At 35.6% G+C, this 24,571-nt stretch overlaps 1 protein-coding gene across 9 annotated transcripts in view; it reads right to left on the bottom strand.

Annotated features, from left to right (window-relative positions):
- Positions 1–24,571, bottom strand: part of DLGAP1 (DLG associated protein 1) — a 1,118,212-nt gene that overhangs the window by 225,085 nt on the left and 868,556 nt on the right. For all 9 annotated transcript variants that reach the window (XM_051970400.1, XM_051970401.1, XM_051970402.1 and 6 more), the window contains 2 exons: positions 10,068–10,245; positions 4,722–4,962 (listed from right to left, as the gene is read on the bottom strand). In XM_051970400.1, the coding sequence (XP_051826360.1) occupies positions 4,722–4,962; positions 10,068–10,245 (419 nt within the window). The remainder of the gene's footprint in view (positions 1–4,721; positions 4,963–10,067; positions 10,246–24,571) is intronic.

A 24,571-nucleotide genomic window follows, 5' to 3' on the forward strand; every position in this document is an offset into this window, starting at 1 on the left:
TAAACTATTGATTCAGGCATAAAAGGATTGTAATTTTCACTGGTGGAGGAAAGGCCCTTCTGGGAAACCATAGATCCTTGGAGAACTAAAATATTCTGGTAACTTTTTCAGTTTCTCCCCTTCTTTTTTTTCTAGAGCAGAATTTGTGCTTTTACTTTAACCACATTCTAATCAAGCAATTATAATATCATGGAGGCATATTGCTTAAAAATTTTGCTTTATCATAAAAGGACCTAACCTTACTCAGAGTTTGTTTTGCTTAGACACTCAATAAATACTAAATGAATGAATAATAAAAAAATTCTAGAAAAATTACTTTGGCAACTAGGGGAAGTGAGGAGGTTGGGGAATGAGATTTTCAAGTTTAAAAGCTGATTTTAGACACAGAGAGAATGTGATTTTATCAAAGACAAAAATATGGCAAAAAAAAAATCCCTGGACATTGAGCCATAAGATTATAGATCTTAATCAGAAAAGGATATCAAAGGCTACCTAGGCCAACCCAACCCTCTCATGTTACAGAAGAGGAAACTAGGACCTAAAGATGTTAAATGACTTACTCAAAATCACACAACAAGTAAGTAGCACAGATTGGATAAACTCAAGTTCTCTGACTCTAGATCAAGTCCTTTTTCCTCTGTACCATGAGGTTGAACTTGAAGTTCAATCTTAATTACTTCAATGAGAGTGGATAAGTTATTACCTCTGAATCTCAATTTTTTCAGCTATAAAGTGGGAAATGCTACTTCTTATATTACTCTCTTTTTAGTGCTATTGAGAAGTAAACTTTGTAAGCTAAACAGGAGGCCATTTAAAAGTAAACTATTGTATCAGTGATATGCAGGTAAAAGTTTGACAACTGGCTCTCCTATATATATACATACACACACATATATATCTATTCTATATAAATACATATATAGATATAGTGTGTATGACATATTTTAAAGTTTAATCTGCATTATTAATTTTTTTCTTCTTTCTTATTTCTAGTCAATTAGCAAAACAAGAAATCAGATCCTAACTTATAGTGGTCATTGATTTCTGAGGTACAAATGCTTACATAGAAAACTTAACAATCAACTCTCTTGATTCAGTATGAGCGGGCACCAGTACATACTTGGCTATCATCATCATCCTTATCATCATTATCATCATTGTTATATGACTAGTTATTTAAATAAATAGTTAATATTATTGAAATATTTCTCTGTCCCTATATACTTTTTATTGATTATATTCTGTTGGTAGTAGGAGGAGATGAGGAAGGCAACAGAAAAAGTTTGAAAAACACATTTTGTTAGGATATTTTGACAGATAATTACCACAAAGATCAAGGTAAAAGAACATGGAGCATGGGTACTTCTAAAGGAGAATTTTAAGTACTGTGCAGATATTGGTAGAAAAAGAGACCTTTAGCATGACAAAAAAGTAGTAGAAGTAGTTCAGGACAAATGGGATATACAATAGAAAATAATGGATATGGAAGGAGGGATGATAGCTAAAGGAATAATTTGAGTTTAAGCCCTTCTAAACCTTGATGAGATAGAGATCTGTGCATACAAAAGAAACAAAAGTACAAAAACCAATTTAGAAAAGAGTAAAAGCTTTTCTTTCTTTTCAGGGAATAAAAAGGACCTGAAGTCAATTTATGATTTTCTGGGCTTGATTGAAAACAGAATATTGTATTGGAAAAGGTTTAGGAAGGAAACTAATGGATAAATAAGACAAATGACTCAAGTCAATGACAAGAGTATAACAATAATGTTAGAATTTATGATTTACAAGGAAAATACTTTCTTCACAACACTGCTATGGGGATATAGGGCAAGTACACATGATAAAACTGAGGATCAGAGAAATAAAGTGACTTGCCCAATGTCATACAGCTAGTGAGTAATGAAATAATTAAGACTCATTTGTTATAAGTTTAGCACATGCTTTCAATTCAATCTTCTGAGCTTGTGTTGGTCCAATCAGCCATAATCAAATACATTGGGTTTTGACTCCAAAATATTGTAATTTTTGTCCTTTTCAAAAACAAACCTAATTTCTTCACATTTAATAAGCATGCATAAGACTGCATATTAGGAAATTCTTTAGAAATGTATGGAAACTGTCATAAGAAATAGATGACTCATGGAATAGAAATGATGTGATTAGGTGACATCTGAATATAGCTCAAATGTCTGATTAGATGACTTAGACCTTTATAAATGCCTCTTCTAAATATAGATTAAATTTGTTTTCTTTTCTAGTGACTTTTTTACCTAGAATCACAAGATTACAGAAGAGACTAAAGTCTATACATATATATGTATATACGTATATATGTATATGTATATGATGATAATATTCAGAGTGAGAGTTATCAAGTCAAAAGTACAAGTCCATAAAAGTTGTGCTTCATCACCCTTCTATCAACAAATGTACAGGTGAGGATTTACATGGGCTATGTCTTCTTCCCTACCTCAGATGCATTCAAGACTTGTCTAATCTTCCCTTCAGGCCTTAAAACAGAGCTTCAAGCAAGTCTGGCTTCACAATTTGTTATTAAAGAGGTGGATCATAGGGTGTTGGTGATGAAGTCACCTTTGTATTTTTTAAACTAATTTTATGTTCAATTTCCTAGTGCCCTCTTCCAGATGCAGTCAAACTCCTAAGGTCTAGAGGAAGGAGCTGAGATCCTACTTTCTGGCCATACTCAGTCCTTATGACTACTTTTACAATCAGGAGCCTAGACAATCCAGCCACAAATATTGGTACTGGGAATGGGGGATACAGGAAGACATTGATGCAGAATCCCTGAGAAAGAGTAAAAAAGAGCACTAATAGAATAGTATGGAGGCTATGGACAAAGACATGGGGAGAACATTGCTGTGGGATAAGGGAATGAGACAGTACACCGGAATAGCAGTAATTCTTTTTAAGCCTTTGAGACCACATTTATCGCACGAACAAACATATGTGCACAAATATGCCCAGGAATGGTTTAGCTTTTGATTTTTCCTTTTCATAAATGAGGCTCATTTTACTTGGAAATCACTTTTGTGGTTCTTGCCTCTGAAATTTTTTTTTGAGAACAAAAATGTACATCTGGACCCATCAATGTCAGGAATAAACTCAGTCATTTGGGGAGGTCCAGGACACATTTTTTCCCTGATGAATGAAGAAGTTACAACCTCTTTGACCAGTGGACGTGCTGTTGAGCTTTCTGACAACCCTCCTGCCCATACAGGAGGGTTGTCAATAATGAATGTCTGGTTGTCACACTAAAACATAGTATAAGACCTTGCAGAAATCATTGGCATCAGCTAATCCTAAGTACTGTCAGAAGCCTCCTGACCCATCATTTTAGTATGTATTGGTACAGGGTGAAGGTACTCCCAGTATCCAATCTCCCAAGGCTTCATCAAGCACACCTTTACTCCTGAGTCTTTCTAATTGCATAATAATTTACTTAAATTCATCAACATACTATTTTTCAAGTCCACAGAAGTTTCTAGACAGGGTGATTAATAGAGATAATTAATGAAATTGTCAAAGCAAATAATGGAATGTTCTGGCTCTGGATTTCTCCTTTTAGTTCATTTATTATTTGTCTTGGCTCCTGGTGTGTTTTCCCTGTAGAATGTTATTCCCCATCTAAGTTACCAGGGATTCAATAATAAGGTAAAGTCTAGTTAAGACATGGTAGATTTTCTTTTAGAAACCCATGTGTTACATAAACAAATACACTGACTTCCAATGTATACATATATAACTCACAACTTCATTTTTGTAGTGAACTCAGGTGTCATGGTAACCAGTTAAGCTCCTTTTATAACCTCAGTGGCTAAGAACCACCAATAAAAAATACAGTTTAATAGTCACTACTTGAATGTAATATAATTGAAAGAAGAAGTCTTTTTTTTTTAAATGTGATCAGATATTTTAAAATAAAATAATACTGAAATGAATCTACCTTCTGACATAATAAAATAAAATTAGCAACACACAGGAATCAAATTCCTTTATCATTTCCTTAGCTCTTGTTTTTTGGTCTACCTATTTGATTCAATTGAGTTCTGATTAAGTCTTTTATATCCAGAGAATGAAATGACATTAATATTTTGTAAAAGAACATATAAGGTCAGGGGATCAGGTATGCAAAAGCATAGTACCCCAAAAGGTAGCCATTATTTAATTTATTTTTAAGCCCCTTTAGTTCCTCCTTCCCAATTAGGAAAAAAACAACCACAATTCTTATAACAAAGAAGCACAATTAAGCAAAACAGACCCACACAAGCAAAATTGTAAAATTTGGAAAGACCTTCCCACATACACTATACTCCAATAACCTTTTTACTTTAGGTTTGATACCATGATTGGAATGGGCAGTGAGGGTGAAAAGACTCATGAGCTGTAGGGGAAGCAGAGATATAGATTGAAGAGTGATGTTTTGGCACCAGTATCTCTTTTGGAAAAAGGGAATTGATTTTTTTTAAAAGAAAATTATCCTAAATAACAATTCTAGATGTTGAGGTCATTTGGGCCAATAGTATATTTTATCAGCACATGTGGTTGTTGGACCATCCTATCCAAATAAATCCCAGGTAGTACATTTCTCAGTTATGTCTTCTAATTTGAAATCCTCTTAATTGACTGCTCACCAATTTTGTGAGATAATCAGTCATCCCCAGCTTTGAACTGATCCCCACTTTTGTTCCCTTGTTCCTTACCAGTGCTGCTCTGAATGGTCCTCACGGTGGTGGTTGTTCGAGGGGGAGAGGAAGACCTCAGAGACACACATTCATCATCCTGGGAACAGCCCTTCTCAATGGCCCTCACATAGCTATGGCTCCTCATGCGGAAACATCCTGGCATTGGCAGGTCCAGGGCTTCTACAGCTTGAGATTCCAGTTCACTGAATACAGACTCACACACAGATTCAAACTGACCATTGACTTCCATCTCGCTCACCTGCAGGAGAAGAGAGTATTTCTTTAATTTAGGAGGTAGAAGAGGACAGAGGCATCCATTTAGATTCTACTCTAATGCCATTTTGGGGTGTGGGACTGACCCTCCAAGTCCATGCTCTAGCAGGTTACACCATCTGGAAAGGTTGTGAGAGAGTACAGACTGACTCTGTGGGGAGAGTAAGATGAAATTATAGATCCCTTATGTATTTTATTTAAAGCATGGAAGAATGAAAAATAGAGAGGGATGAAAGGGGAAAAAGAGGAAGAAAAGAGAGGAGGAAAAAACTGAAGAAAAGATGGAAGAGAAAAAAGATGAGGAAAAGAGAGATATAAAAATATTTAATGATAGTTGATGCTATTACTATATGCTTTTGGTAAGTTCTAGGTATACAATACCTTGGACATAGGGACTTTCATAGGGAGAACCAGGAAAGAGAAAACTAAATTACCTTTGTGATAAAGTTAAAGTTTTAAGATAATATTTTCCTTGAAGTAACAGTGTGGATGTAGGGTAAGAAAAGTGGGACACTGAAATGGAACCCAGCAAGATGTTTTATGCCCTTCACCATATTGCCTAACACTGGTTCAAAAAGATAGATTGACCTTCACATTGCATTTTTTTTTTTCTGAAGCAATTGGGGTTAAGTGACTTGCCCAGGATCACACAGCTAGGAAGTGTTAAGTGTCTGAGACCAGATTCGAACTCAGGTAGCCCTGACTACATGGCTGATGCTCTATCCACTGTGCCACCCAGTTGCCCCACATTGCATTTTCATATCAATAGATACAATATTGAGGAAGGTGGAGGCATTTACATATATCTTCAACTTGTCTTTCTTGGTGAATGAAGATGATGGCAAGATCTGAACCTTTGAATTTATTATGTAAACTTGCTGTTGTTTGTTCTTCATTCTCCAAGAGGACCGATGGCATCAGAAGAGTGATGTATTAACTTGCAAAGGAATTGGATTTAAGTGAGTCAAAACTGTACAAAGTCATCAGCCTTACTTCCTACTTCAGGATCATCTGAGTCCAGTGACAAGGCATAGAATGAGAATGACTGGAGATGATCCTCAAGTCATCATGAAGTGGGAAACCATGGACTTTTAAAAACCTAAGGTCTTTCCCAGATCTCAGTTTGTCTGATTCAATGATTTGACAGGATAAGAAAGGAGGCAAAAGATGGTCTAGTTTGCCCACTCAAAACAACAACAAACCGGGAGAAGACTTTCAGAGTTTCTGGCCAGAAGAAAAACAATTGCTTTTTACACTCTGAGCCATCAAAACCCAAATAATGACCCAGTGAACTTTAAGTTGGGACCAGTTGAGTTGAGTTTAAGTTGGCCAGTGAGAGCCAGAATGATTTGGGTTTAAGGCATGGTCAAGTAGTTCCATTTGAATCCCAAATGCGGTTTTAATTAGTTTTTTTCAGGGCTTTATTTCAAGAAAACATAAATGAAACCACTTAGGACAACAGAGTTAATTGTCTTAAATGGAATAAATAAATAGGGAAGAGTGAAAAAAAAAGGCTAAGGTTTACTATTGTATCTGGGGTCATCTCCAAGCATCCTGATCTGTCTTGCCACTATTCTCAGATGATTCTGGAGTAGAAAGTGAGGCTGATGATTTTACACAGCTCTGCCTCACTTAAACCCAATTCATTTGCAAGGGAAGACATCACCTTCCTGATGTCATTGGTCCTCTAGGAGAACTAAGGACAAATAGCAACAAACAATGCAAATTTAGGAAAATCTCTTTGATTCTGAATATTCAGTATATCCCACTTGAAAGGGAGAAATCAACCCCATCCTTGGAGATCTTCAGGTGAAACTGGAAGACATGAGTTGGGCATGTTATAGTGGAGATTTTGGTCGATGCCCTTTGTAATTAAAAAATCATAAAATTATTCAGTATATGATTTCCTCTCACCCTCTTAAACTTAAGGAACAGGTAAAACTACTACTAGTTCATTATAGCCTTGAGGCAGTTGAAAGAAAGGGTTCCTCTCTTCCCACCAGGATATTTCCTTTGAAGTTCTAATACTAAAAACTATAGGGAGAAAAAAACCGGCTTTAATTGAAGAATGGTAGATACTATACAATTTTTATTTCTCACTAGCATCTATTCATTTCTCTTCTCTCAGGCCAAGACATCTTGCTTTTGACAACTAAAACACTAGAAAATAAAGCACTAAACCAGGGCCTAATTTGACTTGGACTATGGCCAGATATGACTGCCCAAATATTTAGTCCAAATAAATTCTTCTCTTTGGGTGAAAGTTATAATGAGCTAGTGAATATATATATGTGTTTTGGTCATTTGCTAAACAGTCTGTTTTCAGTATATATTTTCAGAAACATTTTATTTTTATGAAGTATTGATGTAGAAAACAAATAGTCACTTATTCTAGACCAATTTCTTGACTTTGAGGAAATGGACAATGGCATGCCAAAGAAAGTAGAATAAAATGCAAATGAATGCTATATTATCATTATTGATAGTAAATTTGTAATATTTTGAGAATGAATGTGGGAAATTTCTATCATTCTAGAACCCCAACTGCTTATTAATGTGCCTACTGGGTACCCAGGACAACTTCAGGCATAGAGACTTGCACAGGGTCAACTATCCTCCCAGTGATTTATGGTGATGTCACAACTAGGAAAGAAAACAATAAAATCATTTGTAAAGTCATTGGTTTGTTTGAAAACTGAATAAGAGAGTGAGAATCGTTTACCATCAGGGGCTCATTTCAGATAGGTCCATTTCCTGTATTTTATTTGTGGCACAAATAATTATGCAGTTGAATTGCAGAGCTTGTCAAAACCTAACATCACATGGGAATACATCTTATACCATGTATCTCAACACCATCATTTTTTTGATGTCTCATTAACATGTCACCTGAGGAGAAAATATTGCTTATAGTAAGGTCAGGAACAACAGTTTATGAAATAATAGCAGTAGATGGTGTGGCTAATGTGTCCTGGGGGAAACTGCATATTTTTCTTTATGAGAAAAAAAACCCTCAATGCTCTAAATATAGGAATATAGTCAGAGTTGAGCCATATAAATGCATAAATGTTTTCTGAGCAAAATTTTCTAAAATTGCTGATGTATTTTGCAGGTATGCCAACTAGGTTTAGAAGCTCTATTCTGACAGCTTTAGACTGGGTGCCTGCCCATTATATTGTACCTACTAAAAATATTTAAATGACATTAATATTTTACTGCACATAGAAAAAATCCAAAATACATTTATAAATTGCCTCTATATTATACTGACAGTTTGCTATGGCTTGGAAAGAGATGCTATCCATCAAGGGAACAACAGACAAGAAAAAATATCTTGGCTAATGTTAATTGGTAGATATAAGTGCAGGCTTATTGAATAAATATATTTTAATTCAGCAAATCTTACCATACATTCATAAGACAGATTATATAGGCATCTTGCCTACTAAGTCTTTCTTGGTTCTTTCTCTCTTGCTGTTCTTGGGTCCTCTTTGTTTGTCCTTCTGTATTTGCTTTTTAATCTTTTGCTTGGGTGCTCTCATTTCAGATGACAGGGACACAGTGAGGGAATGATGAGGTGTTGAAATTAATTTGCTTTTAAAGGATTTTGCTTTTGATGATGACTTACTACCAGTACATTATCAGTATATCTCCTCTCTCTGTCTCTCTGTGTCTCTTTCTCCCTCTCTGCTCTCTTTCTTTTCATCTCTCTCTTTCCTCTTTTTTCCCTCTCTGCCATTCTCTCTTCCCTTCTCCCCTCTCTTCTTTCTCTTTCCCCCTTTCTTTTCCTCCTTTCTTTCTCTACCTTTACTTCCCCCTCTCTCTTCTCTTTTCTCTCTCTTCTCTTTCTCCCTTCCTCCACTTCTCCCCTTTTTCCTTCTTTTTTCTCTCTCCTCCCTGCTTCTCTTCCTTCCTCTCTTTTCTCTCTCCTCTCCTTTCTTGTCCTCTGCTCTCTTCTCCTCTTTTTTTGTCTGTCTCTGTCTCTCTCTCCCCTTTCTCATTTCTCTGTCTCTCTCTATCCTTCCCCATCTCTCCAACTTTCCTCTTTGCTTTGTCTTCACTCTAATTCTGTATTGACCTTTCGTGGCTCTAATTTCTTACCTCATGAAAGAGAAAACCGAGACATTTTACTATTATAATCTTAGCTGTTGTTAGGTCAGTTCATTTATTGTATCTCAAAAAATTCTGCTCATTTTAAACTTTATTTATGATCTTTTCCTGTTTTGGACTTCCTTTTCTGCTTCTTTTTACCAACCCAAATTCTATCTGTCCTTCAAAGCTCTCACCCCAATAAAGTCCTCTCTGATTATTTTAACCTACATTGATCGTCCTTCTTTTGGAAGTCCACTGTACTATGACCTGTCTTATACTTTGTAGGGGGAAAGTCTTATTTCTATTGTATATTCCCATATATAACTTTTCTCTCCCCAAGTAGATTGTAAATATGCTGAAGGCAAGAAATATGACAGAAACTTCGTTTGTATTTTTTCTAATTCCCAGCATTATGTATTTGTATTGGTCCTATAGAAGGCATTCAATAGCTCTTTATTCAATTGAACATAGTAGACCTTTAATTGTCTTTCTCATTATGTTAAAAAATTTTTCTTTTGCAAAGAAATATCTGAAATAAGAACCAAGTCAAGAATCAATATGTTCCGTTTTCATATGAGAATTTGAAATCTAATTTAAATCAGTGATATAAATTTAAATTTTCGGCCAGTAAGCAAAAATTTTAGAGGTAGCTAGGTGATTCAGTGGATAGAGCATTAGGCCTGGAGTCAGGAAGACCTGGGTTCAAATGTAGCCTCAGGCACTTACTAGCTGTGTAACTCTGGGTAAGTCACTAACCTTTATTGTTAACTTCAATCTACTAGAGAAGGAAATAGCAAACCACTCCAATATCTTTGCCAAAAAAATCCCATGGATGGTTTGATCCATGGATCAGGAAGAATCAGACATGATTGAATTACTCAACAAACAACAACAAATCAAAATTTTGAAAAAAGATCTTGCTTTATCCCACTGGCCCAGCAGTGACCATCTCACAGATTCTCAAAACCTAGGGATCCCTTCTCTGAGCCTCTAGCTCACCTGGCTGATTGTGCTCATGGCTCTCATGTAGCTCTCATTCCTAGAGCGGAATTTTGGTGAAGTGAGGAGTCCTGCAGGGTCCAAGCTATCCAAGCTCCTATTGATTGAGACTTCGCTCACCGCCCTCAGGTAACTGTGGCTCCGGATCTGGAGTTTTGGAGAGTGTTCATTGGATATCCTGGAAAAGAACAATGGGAAAGGTATATATCGTCATTTCCCCAAATGCATTTTGTCTGGGGAAGTGATTATTTAGATAGTCCAGTAAAACTGTGGCTGAAGTTACAGTTTCTGTTTTTTGGTACTAGTCCCATCATAGGCACTCAGGAAGAAGGGTGAACAGGACCAGGTCATTTCAGAGGACCTACAAGAGCTCGCCTGGTGTGCTATGGGACATTCTCTATGTTTGCACTTTTCCAGTCGAGGATGGCTTCCCCAAGAATTCTTCCTCATGGTCTGATATCATAGAAGTTAATCTAGTGTTCTTTTCTCCCTCTGATTTCTGTGTGTGTTCACTTTCTCCCTGTACCTATTTCTTCCTTTTTGTCATCCTTTATGGGGCTTTCAAGCACAGGAAGTAGTCAAGTGGGAATGCATTTTCAACTATCTCTATGTTTCATTAGAGAGATAGCTGAAAATGCATAGATGGATAGAATTCTGGAAGGCCTATGTTCAAGCTCTGCCTTTAACACCTGTGATGTGACTAGAAGCAAAAAACTGAACTGAGTTCAGTGTTCCTAATAACTCTAAAATGATGTCATATATAGCTTGCTGAAAAGCATTGATGAGCAGAGTTTTCACTTCAAAAAAGATCGCTATGCTAATGAAATAATACATCTGGACCAAACTTCTTCACCCTTCAAACAAAAGCAAAACATTTTATTTATTTGGAAATACAACTTAATAAATAAAGATTATTTTATTTTATTTCCCTCCAGTTACATGTGAAGACAATTTTTAAACTTTCATTTAAATGTTTTCTTTTGAGTTCCAAATTTTCTCTCTCGCTCACCAACCTACCCCCCTGCGACAGTAAGCAATTTGATAAAGGTCATACATGTTAAATCATGCAAAACATTACCATATTAGTCATGTTGTAAAAGAAGATATAGATCTAAAGGAAAAAAATGGGAAAAATACAGAAAGTGAAAGATAGTATGTTTTGATTTGCATTCAGACTCCATCAGTTCTTTCTCTGGAAGTGGATAGAAAGCATTGTATTGCTGAGATTAGCTAAAGAAATTTACAGTTGATCATCACACAACATTACTGTTACTGTGTATAATATTCTCCTGGTTCTGCTCACTTCCCTTTGCATTAGTTCATGTAAGTTAAGGTTATTCTGAAATCTGCTTATTAAGAAACAGAATTTGATGGACAAAATACATACCCTTAAACCTTTCTTAAAGCTTTTACCCACAGTACACAAAAGCCAATCTTAATGGCTGTACTTCGTTTTAAAAAAATCAAAACTGAAAAAAAATCCATTTATAAAATGACTCCTCAAGAAGAAAATAAATTTCTTTGTTAAAGATACAGCCAAGCTAATGAAACCCTGACTATTGGCAGTAAACATATTGCTGATATTAATATTAATATCCTGAAGATGATCATATAATTTGAAATTTATAATTGCATGGAATCTTAAAGGCCATTTAATTCAGCCTCTTCATTTTAAAAAAGAGAAAACTAAAAATTGACTTATCCAAGGTCTACAGAGGTAGAGGTAGGCTTTGAACCCAGGACATCTGATTCCAGAGTTAATACTTTTTGACAGTTCCACAATAAGACTGTGACAATATCAATCTTGCTTTAAAAATAATTGCAACTGAACATAAGAATTGCCTTACTGCATTAGAGAATGTTTAGAGAGATAAATAGAGTACTGATTTCTTAAGATTCTGCCTTTGGCAATAAGGATATTCTCTGTACTTTCAACTTCTATTTAATACAGTGTTTAGATTAAAACAGTGATTCTCAAACTTTTGTTTTCAGTATTTTTATCCTATTAAAAATTATTGAGGATCTCTCCGAGTTTTTGTTTATCTGGATTATATTTATAGACATTTACCATATTGGAAATAAAAACTATTTTTGAATTTGTAGACCCTCTAAAAGGGTTTCAGAGATCCCCAGCATTCTCTAGACCATACTTTGAGAACCACGGGATTAAAACTATGTCATATTCCCAAAGGTTTGATTTAATTGATACATGATTTAATAAATATTAGAGGACATTATTTGATGGTAATACTTACATTTCATAGTTTTCAAGAAGTTATTTAGTCTAAATGTATTCATTAGCCACCTAAACCTTTCCATCTCCCTCCAAAAGATAAAACAAAATAACACCCTTTACCTAACCTTACTGGCGCATAAGGAGGACTGATTAGTATTAGAAAACTTCCTCTTAGTTTGTTCAAGTGTGTTCCCAATAAAAGAAGCTGTCTCTCATCCCACATAAGTGTTTTTCATACACTAGTTATCTTGCTGTGACCCAAACTTTGTAATTGTGTGAGGGTGAATGGCCACACTGATATTCTTCCCATCTCTCTGACAAAACCAAATGAAACTTAAATTAAAATTAGTCCAATAAATTTACAAGCCTGCTTTTAGTTTCATATTAAGCAAAAGATCAGTTTTGGAAACAGTCATCTGATTAGCAGTGGTATTGTGCAGAATGCTTTTTCATCAATGCACTTGAAATTTAGGTGATTTAAGTTTCTTCAGCCATTCTGCTATTTGACCTAGAGCTTTGGAAGCGCCATTGTAAGTAATGATGCTATTCTGTATGGGCATGGAGCCAGCAATGATCATGGCCATCATTTCATAAGTGGTGTGCATTAAAGTTGCAGAAATGAAAGCCAGGGCACTTTAGAGAATGAGTAGCGACCTTCTGATGGATATTGCTATGAAGTCTTGTTACAGCTGTCTTTGCTGTAGCTTATCTGTGGGACAACACATTGTTGGGCTAGTGTAATTCTAGCATTTCCAAGAAAGGATTTGAGGAGTGAATCTCTCTTCTTTAGAGAGTCATTAAAAATTAACACTTCACCTAATATTTTTAAACATTCCTTTTTTTGCCCATTTAAAGAATGATGCTGGAAATATCTTTTCCTTCAGTTTCTTTTTTATTATGGAAAAATTCTTTCATTGTTTTTTAAAGAATGGGAAGTAAAAAGAAAAAAAAAATTCAATACTTCTGGGATCATGTTGGCATAAAAACTCTGTAGCTGTGTGTGTGTGTCTCTCTGTGTGTGTGTTTATATATTTTACATGACATTGTATCTTTTCATGTTGCCCCCTTTAATTTTTCATTTTGAGACCCAAAGGGCAATAGGATATTTAGAAGGCTATTGGAACGTAGAGGACTTTCCCATGAGCCTTGCTTATTTTTACCAGATTTTGAAAGCCATAAAACTTACCTTGAGCAATATGGGAGAGGCAGTAGAGGGCTTTGACTTTAATAATAGATCTTTTACAAAAATATGTTCTCTCCCCCTCCCCTCTCTCTCTGTTTCTCTCTCTCTCTCTCTCTCTCTCTCTCTCTCTCTCTCTCTCTCTCTCTCTATTTCTCTCTCTCTCTCTCTTTCTGTTTCTCTGTCTCTTTCTGTCTCTGTCTCTCTGTCTTTCTCTATCTCTGTCTCTATGTCTCTGTCTCCCTGTCTCTGTTTCTCTTTCTTCCCTTTCACAGCAATTATGATTTAAATTGAATAGAAATACATAGATTTTCCAATTATTTCTTTTTTTCATGGTGAAGGGTTTGGAGAATGTGTGCTTGGCTGGATTATGGTTGTGTGTAGGGAAGAAAAACATGACTCTTAAAAATAATAGTTATTATTAAAAATACCAGGACCTAGCTGTACCTGATCTAAAATTATATTATAAAGCAGCAGTCACCAAAACCATTTGGTATTGGCTAAGAAATAGATTAGTGGATCAGTGGAAAAGGCTAGGCTCACAAGACAGAAGAGTCAATTATAGCAATCTAGTGTTTGACAAACCCAAAGCCCCTAACTTCTGGGAAAAGAATTCATTATTTGATAAAAACTGCTGGGATAATTGGAAATTAGTATGGCAGAAATTAGGTATGGACCCACACTTAACACCATATACCAAGATAAGATCAAAATGGGTCTATGACCTAGGCATAAAGAACGAGACTATAAATAAATTAGAGGAACATAGAATAGTTTATCTCTCAGACTTGTGGAGGAGAAAGAAATTTGTGACCAAAGATGAACTAGAGACCATTACTGATCACAGAATAGAAAATTTCGATTACATCAAATTAAAAAGCCTGTGTACAAATAAAACTAATGCAAACAAGATTAGAAGGGAAGCAACAAACTGGGAAAACATTTTCACAGTTAAATGTTCTGATAAAGGCCTCATTTCCAAAATATATAGAGAACTGACTCAAATTTATAAGAAATCAAGCCATTCTCCAATTGATAAATGGTCAAAGGATATGAACAGACAATTTTCAGAGGATGAGATTGAAACTATTACCACTCATATGAAAGAGTGTTCCAAATCATTATTGATCAGAGAAATGCAAATTAAGACAACTCTGAGATATCACTACACACCTGTCAGATTGGCTAAGATGACAGGAAAAAATAATGATGAATGTTGGAGGGATGCGGGAAAACTGGGACACTAATGCATTGTTGGTGGAGTTGTGAACGAATCCAACCATTCTGGAGAGCAATCTGGAATTATGCCCAAAAAATTATCAAATTGTGCATACCCTTTGATCCAGCAGTGTTTCTATTGGGCTTATATCCCAAAGAAATACTAAAGAAGGGAAAGGGACCTGTATGTGCCAAAATGTTTGTAGCAGCCCTGTTTGTAGTGGCTAAAAACTGGAAAATGAATGGATGCCCATCAATTGGAGAATGGCTGGGTAAATTGTGGTATATGAATGTTATGGAATATTATTGTTCTGTAAGAAATGACCAGCAGGATGAATACAGAGAGGACTGGCGAGACTTACATGAACTGATGCTAAGTGAAATGAGCAGAACCAGGAGATCATTATACACTTCGACAACGATATTGTATGAGGACATATTTTGATGGAAGTGGATTTCTTTGACAAAGAGACCTGAGTTTCAATTGATAAATGACGGACAAAAGCAGCTACACCCAAAGAAAGAACACTGGGAAACGAATGTGAACTATCTGCATTTTTGTTTTTCTTCCCGGATTATTTATACCTTCTGAATCCAATTCTCCCTACGCAACAAGAGAACTATTCGGTTCTGCAAACATATATTGTATCTAGGATATACTGCAACATATCCAACATATAAAGGACTGCTTGCCATCTAGGGGAGGGGGTGGAGGGAGGGAGGGGGAAAAAATCGGAACAGAAACGAGTGTCAATATAATGTAATTATTAAATTAAAAAAAAATAAAAATACCAGGACCAAGTTTTTCTTTTCTCTTATTTGTTCTTGTGAGAGCATTGTGTTCTTTTCCTAGTTACCTAGTGTATAATATATTCAAAGCCTGATTCTCTGGCCTTCCAAAGGCAAAACTTTCACTGAAGTGAGTGACTTTTGTTTTTCATTAGAATGAGATGAGGCCACTTTTTCTTGGACTTGTTCCATCGGAACAAAACTTCCCAATAATTGGCAGCACAAAGCTGGGAAGACTGTTCTATGGTAGCCACTGGCACGGTGACACTTTTTGGGATTGGGACATCACTAGCTGTGCGTGCTGAAACAATTGTACTTCTTTAGTGAGGAAAAACATTCTTGCAAGATTACAATTAATTTAGCAGCATGATCCAGCTGTTATTTATTCTAGTTGCATCCTTTAACTATTTATCTTTTTGATTTGTATCTGGATACCCACATTATTAATTCATTTTCCCCAGATAATAAGTTCCCTGAGGGCAGGGAGACTCTTATCTTAAATTAAATTAACAATATTTACTGAGCAGTCATTGTGTACTAAGAAATAGTATAACTGAATCTGGAAGTATATAGACACAAATAAAACCATCATTCCCCTCAAAGAGCTTATGTCCTCCAGGGAAATGGAGTATGCAAGGAGGCAGTGAGGCCGAAAACTGAGGAGGGAATGGGTGTTAATAACTCAAGAAATAAAGGAAAGCTTCATGAAGGAAAATGCACTGGAATTGGATTTTGAAGGAAGACAAGAGTTCTGAAAGGAGAAATTGAAGAAGGAATGAATTTTAGGAATTGAGAGCAGTTAATTAAACAAAGATACAAAGTTGGAATATAGAGCATTGAGTTTGGGAAACAGTCACTTCACACTTGAATTTCTAGGACCTAATATAGTACTGTACACATGGTAGATGCTTGATAAATGTTTTTTGAATTTTATTTATTCATGTATCATAAATAGTACAGAAGTAAGAGTGCTAGTCTTAGAAATGAGTGTTCAAATCTTGATTCTGTCAATTACTGCCTGTTTCTTTGGAAAAATCATTTAATCTCATTGAGTGTCAGTTTTCTTAATTATCAAATTAAGGTTTAGTACCTATACAGTCTTGTGAGTGTGTGTGTGTGTGTGTGTGTATGTATATATATATGTATATATATATAGTCTATATTTATATATGTATATAGTCTATATTTATAGATATTTAGTCTATATTAGACTTTTTGGTCCCTTCCTCCTTTAAATCTATGAATATGGCATGAAATACCCTATGATGTACCAGCTATGGTGGCAGGTGCTATGAGTACCAAAAGATAAATAAGATAGCATTCCTGCTTTTTTAGATTTTACAATCTAGAGATTTTACAATGTGAATGAAACAAAGCAGGCTAATGGTAAGAAACTTCATGTGAAAGATGGTTTCTATAATAACAACAATAACAATAACATAATTCTACCTTGTATTTATATAACATTTAATTTTTCAAAGAGTTTACCAAAAAATTACTTCATTTCATTCTTACAACAATTATGCAAGGTAGATAGGACAGGTATTATTCTCATTTGATAAATTTAGAAAACTTAAGCTAGAAAGGTTAAATTATTTTTCTAAATTTCCGTTCAATCCATTTCAATTTAACAACTATTTGTAGACATATACCATCTGAAAGATTCTGTGATAGATTTGGAGAGTATGAAAGCCAAAAAATTTCCCAAAACCAAAAATCAGTCCCTACCCTTTTACACAGAGAAGCCACACAGAGTATGGATTCAGAGTTATAATTTATATAGGGTTACCAGATCGTTGATTCAGGGAATGGAATTAAAAGTACAAAAAATTAAATAATGATTATTTGATCATTATTTAATATTTTATTTAATTATTTAATATAATCATTATTGATCAAAATAATGATTATAGTCATTATATAATGACTTCAGTTTTAACATTGGTTACATGCATTCCAATGGCTGTTAAAAATACCTGAGTTTAGCACTTAGTAAGCAGGAACAATGAATTAAAATAGGAAGCATTGTTAATAACTCATCTGTGAGCAACTATATAATAAGTAATGCCTCATTTTGCTCAGTTAAATTTGTCTTAATTATTTACACTACTTTTGCTTCACAAATTACAAAGTTAGTTTTAGAGTGGTTTCTTGTTGCTGCCTCTGGATAGCAAAACCCTTGGTTAGACTTTGATCAGAAGCAGAGCCCAGTGCTCCTATTTTGTAGTCCTATAGTCATCCCTTCACAAATGGTATTTACTATGTGCTATGTCAGCCTTATGAGTTTCTCTTAATGATAGACTTTATCAGGACAAGAAGTGTGGCTGCTTTTCTTTGTGGTACTATATAGCCCAGCTTCTTATCTCTTCTTGAGATCTTGAGATATGGAGGTCATAACTAAATGTGGGGGTAGTGAAACGATCTATGATTTAGTATCAGTGTTTGATTTGCATACCTTTTAATATGCCCACATACTTGGGGGCACATAAAAATTTCTCAGGTGAAAAAGATTTGGGAGTGGAAAAAGTTTAAGAAGCCCTTGTATATATTACAGATAATAGATTAATGCATTTAAAACTGATAAGAGTGAATTAATTTGATCACTACCTTAAAAACTAATCATTTTAAATCAACAAATATTTGCTAAGTGACTGATATGTGCAAAGTATTAGGCAAATACTAATTTTGGTAATCTTAATACATTCTGAAGATTTAAGGAACAAAGTGATGAAAGTATAATATATGATATGAATGTGCCAGTGGTATAAAATGGCATATTTAGACAGGATAAGGTAATCATCAGAGGAAGCTATTCAGCAACCAGGACTTCTCTCTGTGCCAAGGAAATCACTGGTCTGGTTATTATCCCTCTCTACTGCCACAAATAAAATAAATGCAAAGCAAAACAAAACAAAATAAAACATCCATCATCTAGCATCTCCTTGAGCATTTCCAGTGACAGAAAAATCACTATCTCACAAGGCAGCCAATTTTATCCTGGCCAGCCCCAATTGTTTCCAAATTCTACTTTATAGTGGATTGACATTTATGTAGAAGTTAAACACATTTCTCACTGTACCAGTAGTAGCTTGCTTTGGGTACTTTGGTAGACTTGGTTTTTTTTGGGGGGGGAACCTCAATCTATACTATTGATAACTTTACTAGATCAAGTGAAATTGGCTTTTCTTTGAGGACTCTGAGAAAGAAATCACGTTTTTTATACCACATAAATTTGATTGACAGAGCTTTCTTTTTCTAATTTTAAAAATAAGTTTTATGGACATCATATATATATTGATATAAATCATTCTTTTTTTTAGATGCAAACCTTCTTTTAGACAAATAATAACTAAGCAAAAATATCTCCTACAGAAATTTGACAATGTATAATAATATTCTGTCCCAAAAGTTCTTTGCTTTCTTTGACTTTTGGCAGGGGGAATTAATACACATAATTGAGAGCCACAAGACATGATTCTTAACAAGCTTTAAGGGGGGTACTTTTTTGGCTAAGATCCTGAATCCAACATCAGAGGTCTGTATGTGAGTATAAAACTCTCCCTGATAATATTTGCAGACCACCATACAGATATGACAAAGCATTTCATAGATTTCCTCTTTCCAACTCTTAGATTTCAGTGAAGCAATGATTGCAACAGTGCTTTGAAAGCTACAACACAGTATAAAGATGGAATGACATTATTATAGAAGCACATGGATATGTTTTACTAAGTGATGCTAGCCACGACCTTCCCTTTACTTACTTTCGTTGCTTGGTCTACACTTCTTTTTAAAGAGCGCAGGGATAAATGTGTTTTGCTTTTGAACATAGTTGCCTTTTAAAGCAAACACTCTATTAATTGTGTGGGCTTCCTCTGAACACCTGTGAGTTCCTGAATTTAATTGGGTCAAAGTATATGATAATTTTATAGCGGAAAAGAGAAAACTGAGGGAGCCCCAAACCATAGTTTGAGTTTCTTCCCTATTTTCCCTCCTAACTCTCATAGAAAGTAGACTGCAAGTAAAAGTGCTATTTGGTGTCCACAGAGCTCTGATATATAGATTTAGGTACTTCTAGAGAGAGAACAGTCAGCTTGATGAATAAGTATCTGTAATATGCATCCCTGCCCAATAGAATAATTCAAGTGACCATGCCTATTTGTGTCACTACCACTGTGGACAAGAGTGTCTCCAGCATCAAGACAAGCATTCATTATCCCTCTTCACTGGTATGGTATTCTGAAAATAAAAGTCCAAGAGTTGGAAGAAGGAAACAAAATAAATTAAGTCTATATTTTAATGGGCTATTCCAATTCCATTATTCTAGGTGTCTATGAGAAGCTTTGTCAATCCTGACTGGTGGTCAACTAACATTGTCAGGGAGACTTTTATATTCACACAGACCTTTCATTTTTGATTCAGCATCTTAGTACAAAAGTATCCCCTTTATGGCTTGTTAAGAATTGTACTTTGTAGCTCTCAATTATGTGCATTAATTCCCCTCACCAAAAGTCAATGAGCACAATTGTATCTGATTTTTTTCTGGTGAATATGTGTTATTGTCAGGATATCAATTTGATCCATAGGATTTCAAAGTAGGAAGGAAATGTAGAGGTTATCTAATTCAGATTTTCATCTAATGTAAGCATCACTTATAGATGAAAGCTTACTATTTAACATGGTAGCCCATTTTGCTTTTGAACAGCTCTTAGCATTAAGAATCCCGCCTCCTTATCTTGGTTAAAATAATATTCCCTTTAACTTCTCCCTGTTGACTCTTAATTTTAGAGCTTAACAAAGTAAGTTAAAACTCTCTTTTATATGTTGTTCATCTATCCACTTGTGTCTGATTCTTCATGTCCCTATGGAGTATAGCTTGCTAAGTACTTCAATCATTCACTACTTTCACAGTTTGTTCAAACTCATATTCATTGAATAATTATCCTCCTCACCCTCTGCCATCCCCCCTTCTTTTGCCTTCAACATTTCCCAACATCAGGATCTTTTCCAATGAGTCCTATTTTCTCACTATGTGGCCAAAGTATTTAATGTTCTAGTGAATAGTCTGAATTAATTTCTTTAAATATTAACTGATTTGATCTCCTTGCTGTCTCAGGGACTTTCAAAAGTGTTCTCCAGAACCACAATTTGAGAGTGTTAATTTTGCAGCTCTCAGTTTTTTATGATTAAACTTTTACAGCCATAAATTACTATTTGAAAAATCATAACTTTGACTATATGGACCTTTGTTGGCAAGGTGATGTCTCTGTTTTTTTAGTGTGCTGTCCAGATTTACCATGCCTTAAAATATAGAAGCCAGATATGTCCAAAATGGTTCCTTTCTTTTTGAAGGCAAATTCTCTTGATTTTGTCAGTCATTCCTCATCTGGCAAGATTTCCAAATTTACCACCAACCTATTTGTCTTCTTTTGCATGTGCTACAATTTGCTAAAGTTTCTTTTAAGTCATGAAATCTAGAACTAAAAATCACAGTCTGATGAGTATATTTCTTATGATGTGGTTTCAAATCTTAACCATTTCACCAAATCTACTCTCTCCAAAGTTACCAATGATTTCTTAATTGCCAAATTGAATGGCTTTTTCTCATTCCTCATTCTTCTTGACCTCTCTGAAGCCTTGCCATTGCTCTTCACTCTCTCTTCCTTGATATTTTCTTCACTCTAGGTTTTTAGGATATCACTCTCTCTTCATTTTCATCCCAACTATGTGACTACTCTTTTTCTCTCTCTTTTGCTGAATCTTTCTGCAGATTACCCCCTCTAACCTTAATTGTTCCTTATGTTTCTGTCCTGGGCCCTCTTTTCTCCCTCTATACTATTTCACTTGATGCTCTCATCAGCTCCATCTCTGTCCTGATGATTCTAAAATCTACCTATTTTGCTCTAATTTCTCTGCTTACTTTTAATTTCCCTTCTCCAATGCCTTACAGACATCTCAAACTGGATGTCCACTAGAAATCTTAAACTCAACATGTCTAAAAATTAGTTCTTCCCCCCCCAAAATTTGCTTCCCTTACTCCTTCTCCCTTGGGATCCTAACTACTTTTCTATACCCTGGAACTGTGATCTGCAACCGAATAATAGACAACCAAGCTGCTGAGTAGCTCTCATTCCTGCTGCCAGTGCAAGGAATGCCCTGGGATCCTTTTTGCCCAGGTGTTCAATCATCTTACTGTCCTTGGACAAGGCAGTTCCTCACCACCACTTTTTCTGATTATGTTCCTGAACAGTCCCCACCCAGTGCCTGGAGATCCTCATATTTTTCCAAGATGTCCTGACCTATAAAAATGACTTGTCACCCATATATCCTCCTTCCCTCCATCCCTCCCTCATTTTTTTCCTTCCTTCCTTCCTTCCTTCCTTCCTTCCTTCCTCCTTCCTTCCTTCCTTCCTTCCTTCCTTCCTTCCTTCCTTCCTTCCTTCTTCCTTCCTTCCTTCCTTCCTTCCTTCCTTCCTTCCTTTCTTCCTTCCTTCCTTCCTTCCTTCCCACTTTCTCAACTTCTTTCCTTCTATTTTATTTTCTCCCAATTACATGTAAAAACAATTCTTAATATTCATTTTAAATAAAACTTGAGTTCCAAATTTTCTCCCTCCATTTTTCCCTTCTCCCATCCTTGAGAAGGTAAACAATTTGATATAGATTATACATGTGCAGACTCATGTCTTTTTTCTTGGCTTTCCTGCTCAGAACTTGGTTTGGTGCGTTGTCTAAGTTATTGTAGAAGAGGTTTGATGAGAGCTGAGGCAATGTTGCTAGCTCTCTCTCCTGTGTCCTCTTGGATAAGGATGTGTGACATCCTTAAGACCTCAATTTCTTCATCTTGGAATAAGGGAATTGGACCCTATTTTAAAAAATCACTGGCCTGCTTAGTTCTTTAGGTAGTATTTATAATCAAACTCCTCTGATACTTCATTCACCTATTTGGTTTTCTACCTCATACCTTTCTTGGTTTCCTGTTACTACCTCATGAATTCATTGAGTTTTATTGTCTTGGGCACCCTTGATATAAAATCTATTGTCATTGCCCATGATACAGACAATTCAGCATTATATCTAGGTACTATGCTTTATAAATATTAGTATTAGTTACTCAATTTGGAACCCTGGTGAGCATTAATATTTTTAAGTAAGAGGTAAAATCTCCCTTCCTAAGGGAATCACACAATTGTACATTTGGGGCACTTAATAAATATTTGCTGAGTGTAGTCATTTATTTTGTAATTAGCTAATGTCTATGTACTTTAACTGAATGTCTTATGTCTAGAAAATTCAAGTGTGGAAAAGCATAGGGAATAGGAAGATTGTATTCATGTAGTTTAGCAACATAGTTGAAGTAAGAAAGATACTAACTCGATTTTATGGTTTTAAATATTTTCTTTTAAACTCACATAAAGTTTTATCACAACAATGAAGGTTCTCTGTTGGGCAAAGCACTATTTTCATGCCTATAGCTGTGAACCAGAAATTATAGGTCAATAGGTTCCTGTTATTAATATTTTATTTTCAATTAGAATCTAGTTTTTATTTTTATAACATTTCAAATTCACAAGTGCCTATAATATTGATTTTTCCCCTAAGGAGAAAATAATCTTTTAGGCAAATCACAGGCAAAACATACGATAAAGAACAGGTTAGAGATATAAAAAGAAATTTCTGAAAAAAATTGGTCCACTTGGTGTATTGCACAGTTTATTTCTGGATGTTGTGATTGAAAATAGGGAAGAAGTGAGGCCCTAATTTTATTAACTATTGAAATGACTAATCCGTTATTAATTTAACTGAAGAATGCATAAAAGGAAAAGTGTGTGAGTGGTATTTATGGGAATAGATTTGTCCCCATCCAACCAAAGAAATTATAGGATCTGTATCATATTTATCTTTGTACCTCCAGTATCTAGCACATAGTAAGCATCAAATGTTTTTTTGAAATGAATCAAGTGTAAATGTGTATGTATTGTCAGAGTTCAGATGAAGTAATGTTTCTCAAGTAGTTATGACACAGTGGATCGAGTGATGGTGGGCCCAGAATCAGGAAGATCAGACTCCAAATTAGGCCTCAAATTTTTATTAGCAATGTGACTCCAGGTATCACTTAAAATGAAGAAAATAATAATACCTCCTAGGGTTGTTGTGAGGATCAAATGAGATGATAACTATTAAGCACTAAGCACAGTGCTTGGCATATAATAGTAGATTAAGAAATACTCTTCTTTCCTCCCTCTCTTTTTCTCTTTTTTCTTCCTTCCTCCCTTCCTCCTTCCCCCCTCCTTCCTTCCCTCCCTCCTTCCCTTTCTCCCTCCCTTCCTCTTTCTCCCCTCCTTTCTACTCTCCTTCCTCCCTCCCTCTTTCTCTCCTTTCTTTCCTCCTCCCCCCTCCCTCCTTCTCTCTTTCCCCCTTCCTCCTTGCCTCCTTCCTTCTTCTTTCTTTTTTCTTTCTTTCTTTCTTTTTTCTTTCTCTTCCTTCCTTCCTTCTTTCTTCCTTCCTTCCTTCTTCCTTCCTTCCTCCCTCCCTCCCTCTCTCCCTCTCTCCCTCTCTCCCGCTCTCTCTCCCTCCCTCCCTCCCTCTCTCCCTCTCTCCTGCTCTCTCTCCCTCCCTCCCTCCCTCTCTCCCTCTCTCCCGCTCTCTCTCCCTCCCTCCCTTCCTCCCTCCCTTCCTCCCTTCCTTCCTTCTTTCTTCCTTCCTTCCTTCCTTCCTTCTTTCCTTCCTTCCTTCCTTCCTTCCTTCTTTCCTTCCTTCCTTCTTTCCTTCCTTCTTTCCTTCCTTCCTTCTTTCCTTCCTTCCTTCTTTCCTTCCTTCCTTCCTTTCTTATCTCTGTCCTATAAATTCACCACAAACAAGAGAAGGGAAAAAAGCACAGGAATATCAAAGGCTGAGTTTGCAAGTAAGAAAAGTCTGAAGTGGTGGTGTGGTGCTGGTCTACAGGCACCATATTTATCACTTTATGCTCAGCACATGCACTGAAGTCTTGCAGACTCATGGAATCATAGAACTGGAAGGGACTTTGGAAGATCATCTGATTTCCCTATTTAGGCAGATAGATATAAATTATTTAGAACATAT

This window comes from Antechinus flavipes, chromosome 1, assembly GCF_016432865.1.
Source record: "Antechinus flavipes isolate AdamAnt ecotype Samford, QLD, Australia chromosome 1, AdamAnt_v2, whole genome shotgun sequence".
Classification (NCBI taxonomy): Eukaryota; Metazoa; Chordata; class Mammalia; order Dasyuromorphia; family Dasyuridae; genus Antechinus; species Antechinus flavipes.